This window comes from Aristolochia californica, unplaced genomic scaffold, assembly GCF_029961685.1.
Source record: "Aristolochia californica isolate CCGP_79_NKW_82.1479 unplaced genomic scaffold, dmAriCali1.0.hap1 SCAF_9, whole genome shotgun sequence".
NCBI classification, from domain to species: domain Eukaryota; kingdom Viridiplantae; phylum Streptophyta; class Magnoliopsida; order Piperales; family Aristolochiaceae; genus Aristolochia; species Aristolochia californica.
Window position 1 is genome coordinate 33,271,317 of NW_027182290.1, and position 16,223 is coordinate 33,287,539.

The 16,223-nt window shown below is 36.6% G+C and overlaps 2 protein-coding genes across 2 annotated transcripts; both read left to right on the plus strand.

Moving 5' to 3' along the window:
• Window positions 1-1,209: 1,209 nt before the first annotated feature.
• Window positions 1,210-4,509, plus strand: LOC137940446 (probable alpha,alpha-trehalose-phosphate synthase [UDP-forming] 9). Its single transcript, XM_068785512.1, has 3 exons — window positions 1,210-3,240; window positions 3,369-3,642; window positions 3,743-4,509. Exons 1-3 carry the CDS (start codon window positions 1,253-1,255, stop codon window positions 4,061-4,063), a joined length of 2,583 nt encoding a protein of 860 aa, XP_068641613.1. The 5' UTR covers window positions 1,210-1,252; the 3' UTR covers window positions 4,064-4,509.
• Window positions 4,510-8,943: 4,434 nt separating this feature from the next.
• LOC137941194 (uncharacterized) lies at window positions 8,944-12,936 on the plus strand. Its single transcript, XM_068786500.1, has 7 exons — window positions 8,944-9,313; window positions 9,416-9,496; window positions 9,592-9,768; window positions 10,719-10,889; window positions 11,048-11,260; window positions 11,602-11,690; window positions 12,050-12,936. The coding sequence occupies exons 1-7, from the start codon at window positions 9,226-9,228 to the stop codon at window positions 12,701-12,703; spliced, it is 1,473 nt and encodes a 490-aa protein (XP_068642601.1). The 5' UTR covers window positions 8,944-9,225; the 3' UTR covers window positions 12,704-12,936.
• Window positions 12,937-16,223: the final 3,287 nt, after the last annotated feature.

A 16,223-nucleotide genomic window follows, 5' to 3' on the forward strand; every position in this document is an offset into this window, starting at 1 on the left:
GATAGGGAGACCAAATGTGGTTGGAAGAAATGAAATTAATTTTTTTTTGCTTTAAACTATATGACTAAAAGTGGTTTTTCAAGAATTGATTGAATTCAGAGAAAAAGGTTGTGAGGTGTTCTTCTCTGGCTACCAGAGTCTATTGAACGCCTTGGTGTGGTGATGTCCGTTCTTTTAGTCAAACTTGCGACAATCCATCATGCCAGAAATGCAGTGACGAAGAGATTTCTTACATTAATTTTTGCATGTGGGAAATGTGAAGTTTCTTTTCTACTACTTGAGAGATACTCTATATATGGAAACAAGGTGGGGGAGCAGGATTCCTTGATAAGAAAAGATTATGGGTATTTTAGATTTGAGAAATTTTTGGAAAGATGATCTGATCTGTATTGTCCTTTGAGATTTTACTTTTTCATTTCATCTGTAGGGTTTCCTACTTTTAAACCACATCGTAATCCCAATATTCATATGATAGTGGCGTCTTTAGGGTATGGAAGCCTAACACTAGGCTTATATGGAGATGAAAGAATGGGCTGAAATCAATTTAAGCTAGTTGCAATTGATATATGCATTAAGCCTTCTGTGCCTGTAGTTTGACTTTAAGAATTTAAGCTTTACGTTCAGAGTAATGCACACCAAATGTATGGAATTGCTTCAAACTTTATGGAAACACAAAGAAAAGAAAGTACATTGAAGCTGATAAGATTTATGTAGCACACTTTCGTTCAGACTACATACCTTAAATGTACAGATATATTTCTCCTCAGTTTTATGCCTTTATGACTCCAGATAAACAATGGAGCTTCAATTTATTTTTTAAAATTTTTTATTTACTTCTTCTTTTGAAAAATCAGGTAAATTAAAAAAAAAAAAAACTGTTGCTTTCGTAAGATTAATATTCTTGTTGCCAGCTGGAGTTAAAAAACTCTTTTCGAAGTAGTGCTATATCATTTAAAAACCCTCTCAAGTAGCTGGAACAAGTAATATCACCGTCAACTCCTCTCTGTCTCAAAGAGGTTACTGATATGTGCAGACTCTAAAATTTTACTGAAGTATTTAGATGTTTAGGAAGTTTTCATGAGACAGAATTGTTATTCTGTTATGTAGGCCATTGCTTGGATTGTTTTGCTCGTTGAGTGGTTCCTTGATTCTTGGATTAATCTGTTCATGTTGATCTTGTATGTTCAGATCTTGTTCTTTACTGAAATCTTTCGCAACATCAGGGCGGAAGAAAGTTTGACTTGGCAAATAAATGGTGTCAAGATCATGTGCAAACCTTCTTGACATGGCAACAGAAAACATAATGGACATAGCTATGACAGCTAGAAGACTTCCACGGGTGATGACAGTTCCTGGGATTATTTCTGATTTGGACAATTATGGCAGTAATTATAAGGACTCATTTGCCGACTTACCTGTATCCCGGGAAAGGATTATTATAGTAGCCAATCAGCTTCCTCTAGTATCCCAAAAAGATGCCCACAGTGGAGAATGGTGCTTCAGCTTTGATGAGGACTCACTCTTGTTACAGATGAAGGACGGATTTAAATCTGATACAGAGGTCTATTATGTTGGAAGTCTCAAGGCTGATATAGATGCATGTGAACAAGAAAAAGTTGCTCAACAATTACTGGAAAAATACCATTGTGTTCCTACATTTTTGCCTCGTGAACTTCAGCGAAAGTTTTACCATGGATTCTGTAAGCAACAGCTCTGGCCTCTTTTCCATTACATGCTCCCTCTGTGCCCAGATCACGGTGACAGGTTTGATCGATCTCTTTGGCAAGCCTATATCTCAGCCAATAAAATATTTGCAGACAAGGTCACAGAGATTATAGATCCAGATACAGATTATGTATGGGTTCATGATTACCACCTTATGGTTCTCCCTATTATGTTAAGAAAGAATATCCTTCGGGTTAAGCTTGGTTTCTTCCTACACAGTCCATTTCCCTCATCTGAAATTTATAGTACTCTGCCAGTTAGAGAAGAAATTCTGAAGTCCTTGCTCAACTGTGATTTGATTGGGTTCCACACATTTGATTATGCGCGCCATTTCTTGTCATGCTGCAGCAGGATGTTAGGCTTAGATTATGAATCTAAAAGGGGTTACATTGGACTGGAGTATGTTGGTCGTACAGTAAGCATTAAAATTCTTCCTGTGGGGATCCACATGGGTCGGCTTCAATCTGTGCTAAATCTTCCTTGCACAGCTGCCAAAGTGAGGGAGATTCAAGAACAGTTCAAAGGGAAGAAGATGATTATAGGCGTGGATGACATGGATATATTTAAGGGCATAAGTCTGAAACTACTCGCTGTGGAGCAGCTTTTGAAGCAAAATCCTGAGTTGCAGGGTAATGTGGTCTTGGTTCAAATTGTAAATCCTGCAAGGAGCGATGGTAAAGATGTCCAAGAAGCAATAGAAGAAACATATTCCACTGCTAAAAGGATAAAACAAACTTACAGTCGCCCTGGTTATGATCCTGTTATTTTAATTGACAGTCATGTCTGTCATTATGAAAAGGTTGCCTATTATGCAGTGGCCGAATGTTGTATTCTAAATGCTTTGAGGGATGGAATGAATTTAGTTCCATATGAGTATGTTGTCTGCAGGCAGGGTACTGAGCAGATTGATGAAGTTAGGGGTATCGACGTGGGCTCTACTCATACAAGCAGTCTTGTAGTGTCCGAATTCGTAGGTTGTTCCCCATCTCTAAGTGGGGCCATTAGGGTCAACCCTTGGGACATTGAAGCTGTCGCTGATGCCCTGAAAGTAGCCATTACTGGAACGGACAAGGAAATGCACTTGCGACATGAGAAGCACTACCGATATGTTAGTTCTCATGACATTGCTTACTGGGCTCGCAGTTTTGAGCAGGATCTTGCAAGAGCATGCAGAGATCATGACAGTAAGAGGTGGTGGCCCACAGGGCTTGGTTTTAGTTTTAGAGCTATTGCTCTTTCCCAAAATTTCAGGAAAATGTCTGTTGAGCAAATTGTTTCTGCATACAACAGGACGAACAGAAGGGCGATCTTTCTGGATTATGATGGGACTGTTCTGCCCCAAAATTCTATCAGTAAGGTTCCCAGCAATGAGCTCATTTCTGTGCTCAATACCTTGTGTAATGACCCCAAGAACACAGTTTTCATTGTTAGTGGAAGAGGACGAAGTTCCCTCAGTGAGTGGTTTGCCCCATGTGATAAACTGGGGCTAGCTGCAGAACATGGTTTCTTCATAAGGTACAGGGAGGGCAAGTTTTTTTTTTTTTTTTTTTTTTTTGAGGATCAATAAATCTGTTTTCAATAACATTTTTTGTGCCTAATGTGAGTGAGTGCTGTTTGTTGATATTTTGGTGTTCAATTTGCAGATGGAATAAAAACTGTAAGTGGGAAACCTGTTCGATAGCAACTGACTTCAACTGGAAGGGAATTGTAGAACCCATTATGAAGTTGTACGTAGAGGCAACGGATGGCTCTTACATAGAATCAAAGGAAAGTGCAATTGTCTGGCATCATGAGTATGCGAATGCAAACTTTGGGTCCTTTCAAGCAAAGGAGCTGTTGGATCATCTGGAGAACGTGTTAGCAAACGAACCAGTAGTTGTGAGGAGGGGTAATCATATTGTAGAAGTGAATCCACAGGTCTGATATTTATTTTGATTACCGTTCCTTTTTTTTTTTTTTTTTTTAATTCATCTCACTGTGGATCGTCCATTTTCTCACATTGAATGACAAATGGCAGGGAGTGAGTAAAGGGTTGGTCGCAGAGAATCTTCTTTCAACCTTGGTGGAAAGTGGAAAGCCACCAGATTTTGTGTTGTGCATTGGTGATGACCGTTCGGATGAAGACATGTTTGAAAGCATATATTCAAAATCTTCCAGTCTATCACTTCCAGCAGCTCCTAAGATTTTTGCTTGCACAGTTGGACAGAAGCCAAGCAAGGCCAAGTATTACTTGGATGATACTGTAGACGTTATAAAATTGCTCGAGGGTCTAGCCTCCGCTTCGGTTCCGCTACGAAAGCCCTCCAAGATCCGAGTTTCCTTTGAAAGTGCAGTATGATACTGATCAGTATTAGTTTTAATCAAAGATTTATCCGAAAGTCGACATGCCAGCTTTTTGCGCATAATTTATAGAGCAGATGGGAGTTACACATTCTTTTGAGTCTTGAACAGGAATCGTTTCACAGCGAGCCTTAATCTGATCATTTTTTCAACCGTTTGTACAGGCGAGAGAGTAATTTACAGAGGAATCAATTATAGACTGCATGTTACTTCGGTCAACATTTGATTGGCTGATTCTCATCCGCTTTGCTGTCGTGGGCGGAACATCAACCCTCATGTAGTTGTCTCTTCCAAACGGGCTAAGAGTTGCGTGTACCAACAGCAAGAGGAAGTCCACTGTGGGCCTCCTGCCTGTGCCATCCCATGTTAAGTATTAAGTTTTTTTTTTTTTTTAGGTTTTGTTTTTGGGTAAAAGAGTTATACACTTACATTTGATAGATAAAATTTTGGAGAAAAACTTCAGATGTTCTACGTGCCGTTTTTTTTTTTTTTTTTGCTGCAAAGAAATGGAGTTTATAAATTTTAAATACTTTTTTCACTGAATCAAAATTTTTTATTTAGGTTTTAAGTTAGTATGAGCACGATAATACGTTCCTTAACTGTACAAGTATCATCCACTTCCCAGTCATTACGCCTTCTGATAAAATGATCGACCCCTGACCTCTTCTCGTTGATGATGCGATGCTATTGACTGTATCATATTGTCGTCAAAAAATGCATAAAGGTTGAGACTCATGGTATCTAAATGTGTTTGCTATCCATGGCTCCTTCATTGAAAGCTTAACATTCGAATTATGTATTATTAGAGACGCCTAAGAAATTTCCACTCCTCACTGTTTATTTGCAGTGTAGAGGAACCAGCCGAAAGGAAGAGGTGCATGCCACCTAGTCGGTCTGGCAGCAGCAGTAATCGTAAGTGGGCGGAACACATTCGCCTCCTCCGGAGTAGAATCGTGAGCAGTAAGCTCCACAGTCCGGGAAGTCCCGGCAAAAACCGACGCAGTCATACCCAGCTTCACCTGCAATTACAACCTCAGATTAATGCTAATACACTCTAACAGTCGATACTTCTGGTTCACTGATCAATTAACGATCGCGGGAAACAGAAAGAAAGAAGAGTGAAGGAGTGGATTTTTACCGAAAGAGAGAAGGAAGGCCATGAGTACAATAGCTGTCAATATTTTCTTGACCAGGGGAGTGAAACTCGTTGCAGCCATTTTCGAATCTTTCGCTACTGTTCGTGCAGGTGACAGAAACAGTGATACGAGATAGACGAGTGAGAGAGAATGAGTGCTGCGTGTATATAATGAAGCGAAGTGTCGCTACGATTCGTTTTGCCGTAAATGTAATGGAATCGATGGATGCAAGAAAATTGAAATCCCGGATACGTTACACTTTTGATGTCTTGCTATAGACGGTTCCTACCAATAATTAAAATTGAAACCCGGGATACGTTACGTGTAGGGATTTCATCCTACTGACGTGCCCAATTGACTCAATAGATAACAACTCAAATGGGGCACGTTAGGACTATCCAAGTAATGGGCCCCGTAATGTTATTGTAAGTCCATTATTAATACCAATTTGATTGATAATGTTCAAATGGATTCAGTCCCTTACTTGCAAAGTTGCCAACCTGACCCATTTTTTTGTTCGACTAATGGATTTGCAAAAACTTGCCTATATGGAATTGGCTTGTCTAATCTCTTTTGTGGTTTTAACTATCTGATGGTGTGTACCAGTAGGGGTGGCATCGACCCGAGCCGAGCCGAGCCGAGCCGAGCCCGATCCTGCTTATGTTCGAGTCGAGCTTAATTTAAATATTTCAAGCCGAACTTCGTGCCGAGTCTAAAATTGTTATCGAGCTCGAGCCCAACGAGTTCGAGCCGAGCTCGAGCCTCAACATACATTTAAATTTTTTCAAAAAATATATATCGAATAAAATGTATATAAAATTATGCATACATTTTACATAAAATTGGGCATAACTTATATATATAATGTGTATAAGATTGGGTATAACCTCTACTTAAAATTGAGCATAATTTATATATATAATACTTGTATAAAATTTGGCATGACCTTTACTTAAAATTGGGCATAATCAATATACATAATACCTACATAAACACTCCATAAAATTGTCTATACATTCCATAAACATTTCATGAAATTGTTTATACACTCCATAAAATAATCTAAACACTCCATACACTGCATAACATTATAAATAAAAACTCCATACAATAATCAAACACAACAAAATTAAATAAAATATCACTATCAATTTACAATCACCCAAATAAAAACTATAAATCATTTAAATAAAATTCTATTACTATTACTAACTTACTAGAAAATTACAATAAATATTTTAAATTTTTCTTAGGAAAGTTAAATGGACCTCTTATTGCCTTTTCTAAGGAAATAAATAAAAATTAATAATTAATCTAATATATTATTATACTTATCGATAAATTTTTAATCACATAAAATGTCAAACACAAAATTTCTATGAAAATTGCCTCATGCTCAAAGTATTATATCATCAACTGTCAAATACTTATTCAAAATTTTTTTATATGGTTTTCTAACCCATCTTGGCAAGAAAATCTTACTTGGAAAATTATATGATTTTTTAAAAAGAATTTATAATTAGAAAAATATTTTGAAAAAATATGAGGCACTAATGGTCCCTATATTTCTATTAAAAATGTATTTTCAACATTTATTGAAAAAACCACTAATAGTCTCTAGAAACGTATTTCTACTAAAATATCTTTTCAATTTATTTAAGAGCCATGAGGAAGGGACAAAGAGTTTTTTTTTCCTTGTTTATGATCTCACACGTAGGGGTGGCTTTGAATAAATTATATATAAAATTATGCATACATTTTTACAAAATATAATGATAGGGAAGGTTCAGGATTGAATTTCAATAATGGATTAAAATGCACCAATATTAATATTTTTTACTCCAATTGTTGTTGAGCTTGTTTTGTAATTTTTGAATCTAAATTATGGCCTCCTTAGTGCCCCTAGATAAAAATTTATATTCTAGGAAAAACTAAAAATATTTTTCCTATGATACATATTCCCAAAAAAACCTTTAAATAAAATCTTATTACTATTAGTGACTTATTAGAAAATTACAAGAAATATTTTAAAATTTTCTTAAGAAAGTTAAATGGACCTCTTATTGTCTCTTCTAGGGAAATAAATAAAAATTAATAATCAATCTAATATATTATTATACTTATCGATAAATTTTTAATTAAATAAAATATCAAACACAAAATTGCAATGAAAATTGATTCATGCTAAAAGTATTACAACATCAACTGTTAAATACTTATTCAAAAATTTTCTATACAATTTTCTACCCCATCTTGGTACGAAAAATCTTACTTAGAAAATTATATGATTTTTAATAAAAAATTTCAATTAAAAAAATGAGACACTAATAGTTTATAGAAAAATATTTCTATAAAATTTATTTTTAATTTTTTTCAGATATTTTTTTTTAATTTTTTTATTTTATGATCTCGCACGTGCGAAATTGCACGTATGAGATCATCTTCTCGTGAGGAAGGGGGAGGTTATTTCTCCCCTGTTCTGGTTTTCCGCTGAGACGATGTGGAGAGAAGGGGGTTACGGTGCCGAGCAGGACCTATCGTCGGGGATGACGGCCACGACGGAGTCAGCGGCGACGACGAGGAGAGGAAGAAATTGAACGGACGGCCCTAGAGGCGGTTGGCGAGCAGCTGCAACGGTGGTATAGACGCCGGCGAACAGCTACGACGGCGTTAGAAGCGGCGACAACAACCGATGGAAGGGGACGGCGGTGACGAGGGGGGAGGAAAAAATTTTCCCCCCTCACTCTCGCTCCCGCTCCCGCTCCCCCCACTCGCTCGCGATCCATACCGATTTATACCGATCCGACTCATTTCGAGCCGGCTCGCGAGCCGATGAACCGAACCTAGCTTCGATCGAGCTTGGCTCGTTAAAGTAAACTAACCGATTTTGGTGCTCGAGCTCGATAAATGACGAGTCGAATCGAGCCGATACCGAGCCAAACCGAGCCGGCTCACGAACCGGCTCAGTTCAAAGCCACCCCTACTACCGGTAGATATGGCTTGGGTATGTGTGCCAGGTAACTCTTGATAAGATAAAAACTTGGTCTTACCAGGCCAGAGATTCAGTCTGGATTAAATTGTGGCAGGACTGAAAAACTATTTGGAAGTGGAGAAGAACAGACTGCTATTAGATAGCATTCATTCAAGTGAGTGCTGGTAGTTTAGAGCCTCAATTTCTACCCAACAACTTTTAATTTTTAATTTTTTTTTTATTTTCCTGTAATGGAGAATTAGGGACTGATGAGTGGCAAAAGGGGTGGTAATTCCTCATGCTAAATCTTAAGACTAGAGAACAGGTTCTGCAATGCTTTTTGTGTAATTGTTGGTAATATGAGAATGAAAACACTCTCCTGGGACTTGAGAAGATAATATCAAGCTAGGGAAGATGAAATAGGGAGTGGGAATCGTTTACATCATCCAGACACCTACAACATTCTCAAATATATCCTTCGAATCACAGAAAGCTACCCACCGGCAAATGGATTGAAACTAGAATCTATTAAAAGCAGGTGATGAGATGCCAGAGAGAGACCCCAAGAACCAAACAAAGGCGCACAATTAAAAAGACGGAAAGGGTATAGAAGCCTGTCAGAGGGTCAAAATCAGTAAAACAGTCATCTCCTCGAAGCTTGTGAATAAATAGAAAATCTCTCAACTTTACTCATGCTTTCATCAAAACCTGTTAGTGTGAAGTGCGGAGGGAGGGAGTGATTAAATAAATGAAATTGAATTAAAACACAATCACTGCACATGATTCCATTGCACTGCTACTGTCCTTGCTTTACCATTTTTTAGCCCTTATGTAAGCAGGGCCTGCAGTACACCAACATTCACTCGCTCCTCGTCTGGTTCCGCGCTCGCCCTCGAAAGATCCATTCAAGGCGGCTTTGTTGGCTGGGAAATCGAGACGGGTGCTTCGCAGATATAAAGTATCGTAGGAATGCGGAGGCATTGAACTATCGCCTTTGAGCTATTTTTAGCTTCTTCTTTTTTCTCTGTTTTCTTCGGTTCTTAGTTAAGAGAAATGGAGGTGAGGAAATGTTGTGTGTGGCTTCTGATTTTCATGCTAATGCTTGGAGGTTGCTCATCAGCTTCGGCTGCGACTCCAGGAAGTGAGTTTGGATAACCCTCTGTATGGCCTGTTTATATCGGGTCACCCTCTTTTGGGTTTTTATACAGCTATAGTTTGAGCTCTAATGTCTTCTGTTTTCTAGGACTTGTTGGAGGGCTTTTCTCGAATGCATTGTCTGCTCTTCTGAAATGGGTGTGGTCGCTATCGGCTACTACAAAGACCGGTAAACACCTCCAACTAAAGTATCACTTACATTTCGCCTATCTGTGTGAGATCTAATTCCCTGGCCTATCTTCACTGATCCATTGTTTGCTCCAGCCATCTCTGGTCGTTCGATGATGAAATTTGAAAGTGGATACATGGTAGAGACAGTGTTCGACGGAAGCAAGCTTGGTATCGAGCCGTTCGCTGTTGAGGTCCTGCCGAGTGGTGATCTTTTGCTTCTGGACTCTGCCAATAGTAACATTTACAAGATCTCCCCTCCATTGTCCAGATGTAAGTCGGGTGGTCTTCTTTTCCAAAATTTTCTGTTGGTTCGCGTGTTTCTGTGAAACGCCGTGGTTGTCTACTGAGCTTTTCAATGTAGAATGTTTTTGTGGAGTTATGCAGTCTCCCGCTTCATGGAGCTTTGTATTTCTAAAACCTGTAGCGCAAATTTTGAATTATTTAAAGTGTCTTTTGTGTAAGGGCGGTTTTTTTTTTTTTTTTGTTTCAGCGTAGTTCCTGTTTGGATCTGTTATCCAATTTTTTTTGTGAAAGAGAACCGTCTAACTCTCTTTAGGCGGTTGTGTTAGTGTGTTCTGCAGAATCCAGGTTCAATCTCACGCACACGTGTTGATCCATTAAAATCCTGAAAACTGTTTCTAATCTATTTTGATATCCAGGAAGAAGAAGAAGAAACCTGTAGTATATTCATAAAAAGCTAGTTTGCCAAAAAAAAAATATTTTAACATCTAGATTCTACAGTATGGTGTCCTTAGGTTTATGCAGAGGACTAATGTTAGAAGTGAAAATTTAGATCTCATTCATCTGGAATTTTTTGCTTTTATTAGATTCTGCTTAAGGTTGTGAAGTTCTTTCCTGAATCGTGGACTTCTCTAAAAAATTTGAATTTCACATGTGTTCTTTATCTAGTATTTGGCTTTTGGTGCTGAAATTAATCCAATAGTACTAAACTTTACCTAATATTTTCGTCATATAGATTAATTTGTTTATTTTGATTCACTTCTTTCCTGTTCCTCCACAAGCTACTGGAAACCATTCTGAGGAAATTCATTGGCTAGTGTGCTGCTTAGATCTAAGACATCATGTCCGGCAGATGTCTGCCTAGTCATTGTGTGGACATGCTTAGGTTTCTTTACTTCAAGCTTTTAAAACGTTGTCTTCTCTCTGAGATTCTATGCGATCATAATTCTTATCTCAAAATTGATGCCCAAATAATGCAGACAGTAGGCCACGGTTGGTTGCTGGTTCAAGTGAGGGATACGCTGGTCATGTAGATGGCAAGCCAAGGGAAGCAAGGATGAATCACCCAAAGAGTTTTACTGTGGATGATAGAGGAAATGTTTATGTTGCTGACACGATAAACATGGCTATCAGGAAGATCAGTGAAACAGGTACTCTTTCTCTCATAAGCCCAAATAGATTTTGGTTCCTTTAGACTACCCAATGGACAGAGATCATGTAAATGAGTTTGTTTCCATTGTCTGGACCATTTTAAGTTTGAGCTTGAGAAAGAATATCAAGGTGAGCATGCTCTCTGATTTCTGTGTAGGAGTTACAACAATTGCCGGTGGGAAGTGGAGCCGTGGAGGGGGTCATGTGGATGGACCAAGTGAGGATGCAAAGTTTTCTGATGATTTTGAGGTGGTTTACATTGGAAGCAGTTGTTCTCTACTTGTTGTGGACAGAGGAAACCAAGCAATTCGAGAGATTCAACTTCATTTTGATGATTGTGCTTACCAGTATGGGACAGGTTTTCCTGTAGGTGAGATACAACCCAATTTTTTGTCCATCATTTCACAATCATCTTACTTAGACAGGCCTTGTTTAGAGGCCTTTGTGTCAGAAGCTGGATTTCAGCTGCTGCAGCATGACAAAGAGAATTAATGTTAAAATTTATAGGTTACCTAAGGTTTTCCAGAAGTTAACTCCTCTAAAGTTCACTATGTAGTGCTTCTTGCACACGAATTTTGTGGTTCATGCTGAAGTGGTTCAATCAGAGAAGCTTTTGGACCTTGCTTTGATTCCTGCTACCAGTCCTTTTCTGTCTGTGCTACATGTATCTTAGAAGTGGTTTAGATGCATGTCTAATTATCTGTTTGGCAGGAATTTTTGTGCTGGTTGCTGCCGGTTTTTTTGGTTATATGCTGGCCTTGCTTCAAAGGAGAGTTGGCTCTATGGTTTCTTCCAATGATGTAAGTGCTCCATGTAACTAGCCTGCCCCTTTTCCTTTCCCTACTTTTGCCAGTATCCATGGTCTTCTTCATTTTTGTGATGTTTCTTTAAGGAACAAAGTTCTTCATATCTTGAGTTTATGTTATTCTTGGATGATTGAATCTTGAGTCTTACTTCTTACGCAAGCTGTGACTCCATTTTAAGTTACTCAGGTGCCTAAAGCTTGCCAGTACCCATCCTCTTCTTTACTTTTGGGATGCTTCTTTAGGGAACATAATTTCTCAGTATCTTTCTGTTTATGTTATTCTTGGAAGACTGAATCTTGAATCTTACTTCATCTGTAAGCTATTTATTCAAGTCTCTTTTGCTTGTTATTTAGGAGCTTAGAACTTCACAAAAGGTGAATTTTTCATCTAGCCCATATCAGAAACCCCTCAAAGCATCGGTGAGGCCCTCACTAATCCCGACAGAGGATGCACTGGAAAAAGAAGAAGAAGGTCTCTTTTCTGCACTGGGAAATTTGTTCTTGAATGTGGGGGCATCTTTCACGGCAATATTTGGTGCAATCTTTTCAAGCTTTAGAAGAAACCCAAAGAATAACCAGTATCAAAATGCTTATCAACATCAGAGGCGCCAAAATGCATGGCCCATGCAAGAGAGCTTCGAGATCCCAGATGAGGATGAGCCGCCCTCCATCGAAACAAGGACACCAACCCCGCGTAAAACCTACCCTTTTATGTCTAAGGATGCAGAGAAGGCTAACCATTTCAAGCTTGGGCGAGCATATTTAAATGGATGGGATGGTGAAGTTCAGCAGCAGCAGCATCATCAGCGGCACTACTCAGCAGGCCCGCAGACATACTACGAGCAGAGCTGTGAGACAACGACTGAGGTTGTCTTTGGGGCAGTTCAGGAAGAAGATTGGCAGAGGAAAGCTGAGGAAATAAAACCTGTCAATTATGGGGATCCCATGTATGACCATCACAACATTCGATCCCGACCCAATTATATGGGTTACAACCGGGGGTATTGATTAAATTACATAGGAGAAAGAAAAGCTGATCTCCTGTTTTTGTTGCTAGTGTGTTTCTAGGATATAAAATTGATCAAATTGTCATTGTTAATGTGCTAGTATATTTAGATTGGCAGCAGCCTTGTGCTGGTTTTGTGAGAAAAAAAAAATGGTTATTATATAAAATGTTTGCCTCTGTAAGGTAATGAAAGGCAAGAATGGTAATTATATAAAATGTTCTTTGCCTCTTTAAGGTAATGAAAGTATCTGTGTCTTTCTGTCTTCAGCAGTTTGAACTTCTGTGATACTTCCAACGGATACTAATGGATGCTTAATATATTGATACATCAAAGGCTTCAAAGCCTCAGACAAACAGAAAGCGTCGTACTGCCATGGATTTTTAAACGCAGCCATGTGACAATTTGCTGTCAAATCCATGGATGCCAATGAAAATATGTAGTTCCAGATAAGATTCATGAAATAATAAATGGAACCTCTGATATTCAAATTAAATTAACCAGTGTAGCATAACATGACAAGGTTAAGTAGCTGGATAAAATAGTGGAAGGTGAAAATTCTGTAGAAGATCAACAAAAAAAAATAAAAAATTGGAGGATAAATGATCTCCAAGGCTTATAATAACCAAATAATGTATCAGGTCATGTGCTAGGGATAAACAAAGAATACAAGAAAGTACCCAATTTTTTGTAAAAGGTAAGGGCTGCAGGGAGTAATACCAAAGTTGTTATTGTTGTCTGCAAGCATAGCAGAATTTGCCACTCAAGGGGCTCCACACCTCAAAAACAGAGAAAATGGTAAATTTGTAAATTTACGATGGTTGACATTATTTGAAACGAACAACTGGTATTATTTTGTTAGTGCATACGGATGACATTATTTTCTTTGGTAGTGATGTGCAAGGTATTGCCCAAGTGAAACATTACAACTCTGGGTTAAGTAAAAGTGAATTAGATTACACTGGCACTTTGCCGTGATACATTAGTATAAGCACCGGGTGCCAATTCAAGTGGATGGACGAGTTCATCCACTTAAACTCACTTATGACTAAAGTAGGTGAATCAGGATTCCCATCGAAATCTGAGTTCATCCACTTGAACTCATGGATCGCCTTGCGAAAGAGGATCTCCTTCTCCTCTTGACACTCTCGCTCATTAATCTAATACATTTAAAATTTTGTAGAAATATTATTTTAATTTATACTACATAAAAATCTATCTTATGTTATTAAAAAATATTATATTATTTTTATTATTTTTATTATTTTTATTACTATATTAAATTAGTGATTTAAGGGTGGTAATTAAAATATTATTAAAGTCAACATTTGATAAAGTATTTTTGTTTAATTATTTTATTTTTCATTAATTAAACTAATAATTTTTATTTTGTGAAAATATATTATTAATTTATATTACATAAAAATCTATCTTATGTTATTAATAAAATATTATTTATTTATTTATTACATTCATTATTTTTATTACTATATTAATTAGTGATAGAAGAATGGTGATTAAAATATTGTTAAAGTAAGCAATTGATAAAGTATTTTTATTTAATTATTATATTTTTATCATTAATTAAACTAATAATTTTATTTTTTTGGAAATATATTATTAATTTATATTAAAAGTCAAACTTATGTTATTAATAAAACATTTTATTATTATTTTATTACTATATTAAATTAGTGATTTAAGGGTGGTAATTAAAATATTGTTAAAGCAAACAATTGATCAAGTATTTTGTTTAATTATTCTATTTTTATCATTAACTAAACTAATTATTTTTAATCTTTTGGAAATATATTATTAATTTACACTATGTAAAAATCTATCTTATGTTATTAATAAAATATTTTATTTATTTATTTATGTTATTACTATATTAAATCAGTAATTTAAGAGTGGTAATTAAAATATTGTTAAAATAAGCAATTGATCAAGTTTTTTGTTTAATTATTCTATTTATATTATTAATTAAACTAATAATATTTTATTTTTTGGAATATATTATTAATTTATACTATGTAAAATATATCTTATGTTATATTACTAAAATATTATATTTATTTATTAAATTAATTACTATTATTTATTTTTATTTTTATTTATCTATTTTTATAATTAATTAGTGCACCAATTAATTGTCACATATAATTATTATATTAATTTGGACTAAACTACGATCTATCTTAATTTATTAATAAAATATCTTATTTAACTCATTAGTATATTAATATATTTGAAAACTACAATAATTATTTATTAGGGAAGTAAATATGTTTGTTTTGGTTAATTATCTATTTAAATATATTATAAAAAGTAACTCATTCTCTTATTTACACTATCTTTTATTTTGGACACTAACACAAGAAAATGTTTTCTTTACTAACAAGTGATTCACTTTTACTTTCGTTTTCACTTAAACTAGGTAAAGTGATTGGAGAAAATATATATCGGATATTCAAATCTAGGGTTTTTAGATCAGATTGGGTTGGGTCATATGAGGACCGATGCCCACCCGAAGGTTCGAGTTAAAGTGAGTTAAGCGTTCCAATGTTCACTGTTCGCGTCACTAACGTGCGCAACTGCACGTGTTTAAAGATTTAGAATGTCGGGTCTTCTGTTATTACTGCATGGAAGCTAATGTCCATATGGGTATTATGCTAATTTAACTAAAATTTAAAGATTGGAGCGGGAAAGGAAAGAGAAGTAGAAGCCGGGGAGGCAACCAGAACGAATTAGGAAACTAGCCTTTTGTTTCCGTTTTTCGCAGTTCCATCTGCTGCTATGAATTAGGAAAGTCGTCGTTCACAACTCCATCCTTCAATATGATTGAAGCTCTTACTCGTTTCTGTTTCTAAGTTCTGGCTTTCAATTCAACTATAAATTCAGCTACAATCTGGCCCCATCCATCCACAGTTTCAACCAAACCCAGAACTCTGCTTTTGCTCTTAAGCTGACTCCTTTCCTGCTCCTTCCAAAGCTTTATCGTGAAGCAGCAGGGTCCGTTCCCCCTTTCTGAAAAACCCTTGTCTACGGAATTCTCCGTTCTGTTGCGTTGTGGTAGAGATGAAAGGCATATATTACCACCATTTCTTCGGTGTAAAAGGGTTCAAGAAGAACCGGGAGCGTGTTTGGGTTAGATATAGAGGAAAGAAGACGGCAGACCTTTTGGCTTCCCTGGAAAAGCGATTGGCCGGCGAGAACGTCAAGAAAACACGAGTTGTTGGATTACTTGCCGAGGGAAGCCACGGAAATCAGTCTTCTGACTTCCAGTTCCAGTACAAACGATGTAAAGGAGATGAACAAGACCCCTGAATTGTACAGTCTCCGCCATATGTACATGTATATGTAATTTTTTTTCTTCCAAATGTCAAAATTTGTTGTAACTTTTCTTTGTTCAAAAGTAAACAGAATTCAACCTCCGTTCGTCTGGTTGAATGTTATCAGTTTTTTACTATTTTTTTTCAATGAGTGCAATACTAGATTAGCTCCAATTCTGTGGTTTGAAATCA